The 11,377-nt window shown below is 25.7% G+C and overlaps 1 protein-coding gene and 2 pseudogenes across 1 annotated transcript; 1 reads left to right on the forward strand and 2 right to left on the reverse strand.

The window, feature by feature from the left end:
- The first annotated feature begins 235 nt into the window (after positions 1-235).
- On the forward strand, positions 236-4,650 carry LOC140674414 (uncharacterized; annotated as a pseudogene).
- A 592-nt stretch (positions 4,651-5,242) lies between these two features.
- On the reverse strand, positions 5,243-7,001 carry LOC140674584 (uncharacterized). Its single transcript, XM_072908228.1, has 4 exons — positions 6,809-7,001; positions 5,801-6,046; positions 5,607-5,681; positions 5,243-5,486 (listed from the first exon to the last, which is right to left on the reverse strand). Exons 1-4 carry the CDS (start codon positions 6,999-7,001, stop codon positions 5,263-5,265), a joined length of 738 nt encoding a protein of 245 aa, XP_072764329.1. The 3' UTR covers positions 5,243-5,262.
- Positions 7,002-7,023: 22 nt separating this feature from the next.
- LOC140674415 (uncharacterized) lies at positions 7,024-11,172 on the reverse strand (annotated as a pseudogene).
- Positions 11,173-11,377: the final 205 nt, after the last annotated feature.

Here is an 11,377-nt window from a genome sequence, read left to right on the forward strand (position 1 = left end):
ACTTTCAAAGTTTTCAAATATATCCATATAAAACAATTAATATTATTTAAAGTACAATATAGTTAGCAATTAGAGCTACATAAGGTGATTTGCCGGCTCCAAATCGTATTGAAACATAAATATTTCAATTTTATACATCTATGATAGTCTCCATAATTGTTTATACGTAAGACGTACGACCCATTGACAATTATATATGTAAAGATGTCCTGAAATAGATTTGAATCTGATTTTTTAATTATTATTATAATGAGATGTTCTGATTAGTTTAACTCATGACGTGTCGCGTCATGTCGCTCGTCACTAGTTAAATCAATTAGAAAATCCTATTTTTTAAAATATTAAAGTGAAATATAATGGAATATTTTAATTGATAAACCCGTCGTGACGCACGGGGGTGACGCAACGCGTGATGCGTTTAGTGGAAATATGGCCTTCAGTCTGAGCACGTCACACACACGTTGCATCACACGTTACGTCATGAATTAACCAAAGATTTTAATTCACGTCATCAAGTTTTATGCAGAGTCAATAGTAAAAATTAACACATTATTCGCAACATTCTGATGCTACTGCAAAGTATACATTAATAATATACTGCTAAGTACTGTAAAATATATGTTTAATATGTTACAATTTTATACTTTTATAGTGTTCTAATAACCCAAACAGCACACATACACCTGGAGACATTCGTGAAACATCCTGAGGACGTCCTATCACCTCAAGGACGTCTTCAGGATGTTCCATGTACATATGTTTCCAGGTTATGTGTGCTGAGTTGAGTAGTTACAGTAGTACAAATAAAGCTTTTTATAGTGTTGTATATTTTATAGTTTAGTATGTGTTGAAATGTATTCATTAAGGAAATATAATAAGCGAAAGAAGAGAGGAGAACATCATACACTGGCATCAGCTAGTAAGTGTACATTTTGAATATTAGGTTATGTTGTATTTTGCATACACGTGTTTATACATGTTTTTATAAAATGTTCTTATTTAAAACATTTTATTTATTACAAGATTTTGTATCTTATGTAAAAACGTGGAAATCTATCTTTATATTTTCATCATTTCTAGGTATGATACCGCAAGTTGTACTAACACGTTACAAAATGCATAATAAAGAAAAAAATATTGAAGCAATGCAACAGATAAATACAGATAATGGTAAGTATCTTCAAGAAATTCTTTATTTTAAAATATGTATATACAGGGTGTCCCTAAAATTAACTGCAGAATATAATTGCATTAATCTTTTAATTCTACAAAGTTGGATTTGCGACAAAACCCATCTTTTTCAATTGCTTATAACTGAAAAATTATTGATGCCTGGACATTTTTACTGAAGAAAAAGTGGCTTCTTTTGACACGGACAATCACGCTGTGTATTCCGTGTCCGCGAATTCTGGGACACCCTGTACATAATATATAGATATATCACAAGCATAGAAAACAATTATTGATGTGGATAAATTACAATAATCTATTTTGTTTTTTCAAAAGACGCATAAAAATTTTGCATAAATAATAATGCTTGTGAATATAAGATATTACAAAAAGATAAAACTGTTTTGAAAAGAGAAAAATGTATTTTGAAACAAATGTATGAAAAAAATTAATTTATATTACTAATTATTCATTCAATGCATATACTAAACTTATAATTATATAAAATTTAACCAAATTTTTGACGAAGAAAGAAATTTATTAGATATTAAATATTTCCGTGATACCTAAAACCTAGAAAGTATAATTTATCAAGAAAGTAATAAAATCATATTAATATATTACAATTATATATACATACTTATATATACAATAGATAGATTTTTACAACAATTTTTACGGTTAATATTATTTTATGAAATATTTTGTGAATTCATATATTATAGTTTTTGACGAGAACTTAATATCTTCTTTTACCTCTTTTTAAAAAAAATAATTTTATTGATATTAATTACAATTGATTATGTTCTAATAACTCATTAATAAACATATTTTTTATGGCCATTTTTAATAGTTTTAATAAAGAAGTCAAAAGTTTCTACAGAACTGAATATTTCTGAAAATGAAACTATGTCAGATATTTCCACATCTGAAATATCAAAAATAATGAATGATAAAGGTAAATTTTTTATTTCTTTAGCAGTAATTTTTAATTGAATGATAATAGAAATATATATTAATCATTCTATTTTATTGACTTCATCTTGTTATGTAATTTTTTTGTCTCATAAAATCTACATACTTATAATTTAATTTACATTATTAATTAATAAATTAATTTAATTTATAAATATGTCATTTATTGCAGATAGTTATCAACAGAAAGTAGATCTAGTAAATGCAGTGGCCACAAATAAGTGGGTATTTTTGAAATAATAATTTTTGTATTTTTGCAAGAAACTATTTATTAAACTTTTATTTTTAGATGTAAAATTACTAATATTAAGACAATAAATACTAAATTCATCATACAAAATCAATCATGCATTGATCAATGCATTATCAATGATGTTAAAGGTTTGTTTTATGTATAAGAACTAATGTTTACTAATAGTATAAAGCTTCCGTATTTGAACTAGAAAGTAAAAAATAAATTCAAATAAATTCATTTTAAGTTGAGCTTCGTTTTCCTTTAATCTATACAAAAAATTTAGTTTTATTAATATGCAAAAAATACTAATCCACAATGTTTATAGTTATTTTCATTTAATTACGATATAAATTAAAATAGAAAATAAACTTTGTTTATTATAATGTATAACATTCCTTTAATATTTTAGATGATAATTACTCTCCCATAAACACAAATACGTCTAATATTAATGAGTTTGTAAAAAGTGACATAAAAAATGCAGGTACTGAAATTATTAATGATCTAAATATTTCGCCAATAGTTAATATGCTTGAGAATCAGGTACCAGATTGCACCTTCATTAATACTAGAATTTTCTGATTTACTTAATACAGGTAAGGAATTTTTTATCTTGTGTAAATTATAAATAAAGTTACTGAATTTTATATTTGCTTTGCTATAAATTATTTAATATTTACTTATTGTTAGTTAGTAATTAGCTATTTAATATTATATATTATTTACTTACTTTTTATGTTATAGATGTATCTTTTAATTCAATATTGAGTAATACTGAAAAGCAGTTTCCTTCAACAGGTAGTAATCTTTTTACCTTGTATGTGCAAGTTGTAAATAAAATGATTGACTTTTATATATTTTCTATTAAATTTCTGTAAAGATATTTACTATTTGCTCATTAAGTAGTTACTAATTACTCATTTAATAATATATATTTATAATTATATTTGTATAATGTTATCTATTTAACAAATTATTATTATATTTAACAACTTATTATTATTATTATCTTATATTCTCTTATAGATCTATCTTTTAATTCATTATTGGATAATAATACCAAAAAACAATTGTCTTCAACTTCTTGCGCAGTTCAAAAAATTAATGTAAATCGTGCTTTGCGCAAGAGAACACTGATAATGAGAATACAGATACTGAAATGCAAGGTATGAAAATCATATTATATAATGTCAGTTTAACTTTTATGATCGTTTTTAATGCTAATACTTAATACAATATTTATTTAATATAATATTTATTTCTTTTTGTAAATAGAAGATATTGAAAGTGATTATATACAAAGCGAACATTCTTCTGCAAATGATTCTGAAGAAACAAAAAAATCAGAAAATGAAGATAATACCAAAGAGCATTTTTCTAACACACAAAATAATGATTCGACAACATCTACAGGCATGGATGTCAGTAATATTGAAGGATATGACACTAGACAAGATGAACAAACAGCAATACCAACAAAACGTTATGGTACAAAAAAATATATGTGTGTGTACTGTCATAAGATGCAAGCAAAAATTGCTCGACATCTCGAATCAGTTCATTCTAAAGAACTTGAGGTTCAAAAATTTAAATACTTACCTAAAGGCTGCAGTGAAAGAAGAAATATCATTGCTACATTAAGAAAAAAAGGAAATTTTAAATTTAACATTGAAAAACAATACGAAGGACAAGGTTTTATTCCATGTAGACGTGCAAGAGAAAATCAACCTAAGATTCTTAAAAATTATTTGGCATGTGGAAATTGTAAGGGGCATTATTTAAAATCCTCAATAAGGCATTATTTTAAAAAGTGTACAGGTCGGACAGGAGAAAATAGTCGTATCGTTAAAGTAATGGGTCGAAGGCTAGAAGGAAAATGTCACAAAGAAACTGATAATAGAGTACGGCGATTAATATTACCATCAATGAGAAATGATGATGTAACATGCAATATTCGTTATGATAGTTTATTGATATTATATGCAAATTCCCAGTGCAAAAAATATAGGCATTCAACACATCATTGAAAAATGATTCGAGCTCGATTGCGGCTTATAAGTCGCCTATTGATTGCAATGAGAAATATCAACAACGATATAACGTCTTTGACTTCTATTTATGATCCAAAATATTACGATACTTTTTTAGATGCCATAAATATTGTTGCACAATATAACGAAGAAAAAGATATTTATGAAAAGCCTGCTGTTGCATCTAATCTCGGTACTTATATCGATAAAACTCATATCGATGGAATAGTCCATACATAAAACGTATTGTATCACTCACTTGATATATATCTCATATCCAAAGTCAATAAATATTGGCTATTTATATCTATATGTCTTTGAGATATATCATGTCAACTTTATTTATTTTTTATTTCTTTTCTTCCTATCAAGAAAGGTTACGAATTTTGTTTCATCAATTTTGATATTGATTTTAAAAATCAATTTATATCAACGCATATATATGTATATTATATGAACGTATATTCGTCTATTTTTTTGTCATATATTTTTTTATGATTAAACATGGCATGATTATAATATAAAAGGAAAAGAAATTACTTATAAAATTACTTTAGATATTTCTACATTATATTTTTAATCAAAATAAACAAAAGGTTATTACATAAGATTACAACAGAGAAAATAAAATAAACATAGAAATGATACATATTTAATTATATGTGCGTTTTCTTTATTTTGTTACTAATAAAAAACTTAATATAAAAAAAGCATGCGCTTATATGTATTATTTAACTTAAATTTCATATAATATGTATACATATATGTATGTGTAATATAAACATATAATACTTTTATAAAATAAATTTTCATAAAGAACTTTGATCTATATTATATAACATATCAGACACATTAGAGACTTTTTTTTATTAAATATATACTGTACTCATAGGAAACAGATTCACAAATAACACTAACTGTTCGTTTAGCCAGGCATGGAGTTCTAAATATAAGATTCTGCATTTCTTTTCCAGTTATTAATGTACCAGTCTGTAAATGTTTTTCAAATGCTTGTAATACAATGCTTTTTTCCTCTTCTGTCCAATTTACTTTTTTAACAGGCATCGCAAATGCGTCTACAAGGAATTGTTAAACACATTTTTAAAAATCGTACATACAATTTTTGTGATTATTTAATATTAAATAACATTTTATCAATTTATTGGTCAAATGTACACGATATATTACATTCTTACCTCCTGATCTACGTTTTTTTTGTACCGCTCTTATTTCAGTCTTTGTACGTTTTTTGTACACGGGAGAAAATGAACCTGCATTGTAAATATAAAAGTATTTAAATAATATAAAAGATCATAAAAAATGTAAAAAAACATAAAATATAAAATCATATAAAAATAATATAATAAATAAATTAAAATTAATTTTTTACTATCACTCGATTGCTGTAAACAATTAATGTCAAATATTTTATTATTCTCTATGGTGTCTGTGATTTTATTCTCGTTGTCGCTTTCATCCTCACTATCGCTTTCATCAATTAAATTGTTTGTTGCATCTCTCACGCCTTGTGCAGTTTCTAGAAGTTGTGATACTTCTGTAATATCCTTAACTATTTCGGGCTTCCTATACACTTCCTTGTGTATTTTTTCATGATGGCCCATGAAATTTGCTAGATCTGTAATTTGATTATCTGTTAAATTAAGAGTAATCCCCATAGTAGCTATATGTTTTCTGAGTGTAGTGCCACGTAATGTATCAGGAAATTCGGTTCCACTCTCTTTCGCAAAGCACAACATGATTCGATATGCAGATAAATGATTATCAACAATTTTATCATGTCCTGGAATACCAAATAGGTAAGGATTTTTTAAGTGTACTTTGGCTTTACTTCTTAACTGCAATAACATTTGGGCACATTTCAAATTAAGTTCGTCAAATATTATAGGGACAGTTCTTCCTAATTTTCCGCGAATACAAAATCTCACATATTTTTGTGCCTGTTGTAATTTTTCTTTAGATAATCCACAAAATGAATCGATATTTTTATCAATTCTTTCGTAATTTTTAAAATCTGAAATTAATATTCGTTCAGTTTCTCCCGGTCGACGGCGATTAAATAATTGTATTGATGTTAAAGTAGCTTCTCCAAGAGAAATCCAATCAGATAATGAAAATTTCATTTTCAAATTATTGTATGATTCTTTTTGCACTTTTAATAGGTGATTCCGCAATTTCTTTATGTCCTCCATAGTAGGAAGTTTTGTATTTTTTTGTCTTCTAAATTGAGTTTGAGATTCGATTACAGTTTTGTTAACACTTGCTCCATAATCAACAGTTAACAATTTGATAAAATTTTTTGTATTTGTTTTCGTGTTATCGTCATGTTCTTTTATACATTTTATTATTAAAAGTTCGCCAATATATTTTATATAAGTACCGAGATTAGATGCAACAGCAGGCTTTTCATAAATATCTTTTTCTTCGTTATATTGTGCAACAATATTTATGGCATCTAAAAAAGTATCGTAATATTTTGGATCATAAATAGAAGTCAAAGACGTTATATCGTTGTTGATATTTCTCATTGCAATCAATAGGCGACTTATAAGCCGCAATCGAGCTCGAATCATTTTTCAATGATGTGTTGAATGCCTATATTTTTTGCACTGGGAATTTGCATATAATATCAATAAACTATCATAACGAATATTGCATGTTACATCATCATTTCTCATTGATGGTAATATTAATCGCCGTACTCTATTATCAGTTTCTTTGTGACATTTTCCTTCTAGCCTTCGACCCATTACTTTAACGATACGACTATTTTCTCCTGTCCGACCTGTACACTTTTTAAAATAATGCCTTATTGAGGATTTTAAATAATGCCCCTTACAATTTCCACATGCCAAATAATTTTTAAGAATCTTAGGTTGATTTTCTCTTGCACGTCTACATGGAATAAAACCTTGTCCTTCGTATTGTTTTTCAATGTTAAATTTAAAATTTCCTTTTTTTCTTAATGTAGCAATGATATTTCTTCTTTCACTGCAGCCTTTAGGTAAGTATTTAAATTTTTGAACCTCAAGTTCTTTAGAATGAACTGATTCGAGATGTCGAGCAATTTTTGCTTGCATCTTATGACAGTACACACACATATATTTTTTTGTACCATAACGTTTTGTTGGTATTGCTGTTTGTTCATCTTGTCTAGTGTCATATCCTTCAATATTACTGACATCCATGCCTGTAGATGTTGTCGAATCATTATTTTGTGTGTTAGAAAAATGCTCTTTGGTATTATCTTCATTTTCTGATTTTTTTGTTTCTTCAGAATCATTTGCAGAAGAATGTTCGCTTTGTATATAATCACTTTCAATATCTTCTATTTACAAAAAGAAATAAATATTATATTAAATAAATATTGTATTAAGTATTAGCATTAAAAACGATCATAAAAGTTAAACTGACATTATATAATATGATTTTCATACCTTGCATTTCAGTATCTGTATTCTCATTATCAGTGTTCTCTTGCGCAAAGCACGATTTACATTAATTTTTTGAACTGCGCAAGAAGTTGAAGACAATTGTTTTTTGGTATTATTATCCAATAATGAATTAAAAGATAGATCTATAAGAGAATATAAGATAATAATAATAATAAGTTGTTAAATATAATAATAATTTGTTAAATAGATAACATTATACAAATATAATTATAAATATATATTATTAAATGAGTAATTAGTAACTACTTAATGAGCAAATAGTAAATATCTTTACAGAAATTTAATAGAAAATATATAAAAGTCAATCATTTTATTTACAACTTGCACATACAAGGTAAAAAGATTACTACCTGTTGAAGGAAACTGCTTTTCAGTATTACTCAATATTGAATTAAAAGATACATCTATAACATAAAAAGTAAGTAAATAATATATAATATTAAATAGCTAATTACTAACTAACAATAAGTAAATATTAAATAATTTATAGCAAAGCAAATATAAAATTCAGTAACTTTATTTATAATTTACACAAGATAAAAAATTCCTTACCTGTATTAAGTAAATCAGAAAATTCTAGTATTAATGAAGGTGCAATCTGGTACCTGATTCTCAAGCATATTAACTATTGGCGAAATATTTAGATCATTAATAATTTCAGTACCTGCATTTTTTATGTCACTTTTTACAAACTCATTAATATTAGACGTATTTGTGTTTATGGGAGAGTAATTATCATCTAAAATATTAAAGGAATGTTATACATTATAATAAACAAAGTTTATTTTCTATTTTAATTTATATCGTAATTAAATGAAAATAACTATAAACATTGTGGATTAGTATTTTTTGCATATTAATAAAACTAAATTTTTTGTATAGATTAAAGGAAAACGAAGCTCAACTTAAAATGAATTTATTTGAATTTATTTTTTACTTTCTAGTTCAAATACGGAAGCTTTATACTATTAGTAAACATTAGTTCTTATACATAAAACAAACCTTTAACATCATTGATAATGCATTGATCAATGCATGATTGATTTTGTATGATGAATTTAGTATTTATTGTCTTAATATTAGTAATTTTACATCTAAAAATAAAAGTTTAATAAATAGTTTCTTGCAAAAATACAAAAATTATTATTTCAAAAATACCCACTTATTTGTGGCCACTGCATTTACTAGATCTACTTTCTGTTGATAACTATCTGCAATAAATGACATATTTATAAATTAAATTAATTTATTAATTAATAATGTAAATTAAATTATAAGTATGTAGATTTTATGAGACAAAAAAATTACATAACAAGATGAAGTCAATAAAATAGAATGATTAATATATATTTCTATTATCATTCAATTAAAAATTACTGCTAAAGAAATAAAAAATTTACCTTTATCATTCATTATTTTTGATATTTCAGATGTGGAAATATCTGACATAGTTTCATTTTCAGAAATATTCAGTTCTGTAGAAACTTTTGACTTCTTTATTAAAACTATTAAAAATGGCCATAAAAAATATGTTTATTAATGAGTTATTAGAACATAATCAATTGTAATTAATATCAATAAAATTATTTTTTTTAAAAAGAGGTAAAAGAAGATATTAAGTTCTCGTCAAAAACTATAATATATGAATTCACAAAATATTTCATAAAATAATATTAACCGTAAAAATTGTTGTAAAAATCTATCTATTGTATATATAAGTATGTATATATAATTGTAATATATTAATATGATTTTATTACTTTCTTGATAAATTATACTTTCTAGGTTTTAGGTATCACGGAAATATTTAATATCTAATAAATTTCTTTCTTCGTCAAAAATTTGGTTAAATTTTATATAATTATAAGTTTAGTATATGCATTGAATGAATAATTAGTAATATAAATTAATTTTTTTCATACATTTGTTTCAAAATACATTTTTCTCTTTTCAAAACAGTTTTATCTTTTTGTAATATCTTATATTCACAAGCATTATTATTTATGCAAAATTTTTATGCGTCTTTTGAAAAAACAAAATAGATTATTGTAATTTATCCACATCAATAATTGTTTTCTATGCTTGTGATATATCTATATATTATGTACAGGGTGTCCCAGAATTCGCGGACACGGAATACACAGCGTGATTGTCCGTGTCAAAAGAAGCCACTTTTTCTTCAGTAAAAATGTCCAGGCATCAATAATTTTTCAGTTATAAGCAATTGAAAAAGATGGGTTTTGTCGCAAATCCAACTTTGTAGAATTAAAAGATTAATGCAATTATATTCTGCAGTTAATTTTAGGGACACCCTGTATATACATATTTTAAAATAAAGAATTTCTTGAAGATACTTACCATTATCTGTATTTATCTGTTGCATTGCTTCAATATTTTTTTCTTTATTATGCATTTTGTAACGTGTTAGTACAACTTGCGGTATCATACCTAGAAATGATGAAAATATAAAGATAGATTTCCACGTTTTTACATAAGATACAAAATCTTGTAATAAATAAAATGTTTTAAATAAGAACATTTTATAAAAACATGTATAAACACGTGTATGCAAAATACAACATAACCTAATATTCAAAATGTACACTTACTAGCTGATGCCAGTGTATGATGTTCTCCTCTCTTCTTTCGCTTATTATATTTCCTTAATGAATACATTTCAACACATACTAAACTATAAAATATACAACACTATAAAAAGCTTTATTTGTACTACTGTAACTACTCAACTCAGCACACATAACCTGGAAACATATGTACATGGAACATCCTGAAGACGTCCTTGAGGTGATAGGACGTCCTCAGGATGTTTCACGAATGTCTCCAGGTGTATGTGTGCTGTTTGGGTTATTAGAACACTATAAAAGTATAAAATTGTAACATATTAAACATATATTTTACAGTACTTAGCAGTATATTATTAATGTATACTTTGCAGTAGCATCAGAATGTTGCGAATAATGTGTTAATTTTTACTATTGACTCTGCATAAAACTTGATGACGTGAATTAAAATCTTTGGTTAATTCATGACGTAACGTGTGATGCAACGTGTGTGTGACGTGCTCAGACTGAAGGCCATATTTCCACTAAACGCATCACGCGTTGCGTCACCCCCGTGCGTCACGACGGGTTTATCAATTAAAATATTCCATTATATTTCACTTTAATATTTTAAAAAATAGGATTTTCTAATTGATTTAACTAGTGACGAGCGACATGACGCGACACGTCATGAGTTAAACTAATCAGAACATCTCATTATAATAATAATTAAAAAATCAGATTCAAATCTATTTCAGGACATCTTTACATATATAATTGTCAATGGGTCGTACGTCTTACGTATAAACAATTATGGAGACTATCATAGATGTATAAAATTGAAATATTTATGTTTCAATACGATTTGGAGCCGGCAAATCACCTTATGTAGCTCTAATTGCTAACTATATTGTACTTTAAATAATATTAATT

This window comes from Anoplolepis gracilipes, chromosome 16 (genome assembly GCF_047496725.1).
Source record: "Anoplolepis gracilipes chromosome 16, ASM4749672v1, whole genome shotgun sequence".
In the NCBI taxonomy this organism is placed as follows: Eukaryota; Metazoa; Arthropoda; class Insecta; order Hymenoptera; family Formicidae; genus Anoplolepis; species Anoplolepis gracilipes.

What these genes read in the sequence shown, in the direction of transcription:
- LOC140674584 (XM_072908228.1), bottom strand. Translation starts at nt 7,001, where the DNA reads ATGATTCGAGCTCGATTGCGGCTTATAAGTCGCCTATTGATTGCAATG. An exon ending in TGCTGTTGCATCTAATCTCG is followed by an intron (nt 6,047 to 6,808) that starts GTACTTATATAA and finishes ATCAAATTACAG; the next exon opens with ATCTAGCAAATTTCATGGGC. An exon ending in TTTACAGCAATCGAGTGATA is followed by an intron (nt 5,682 to 5,800) that starts GTAAAAAATTAA and finishes TTTACAATGCAG; the next exon opens with GTTCATTTTCTCCCGTGTAC.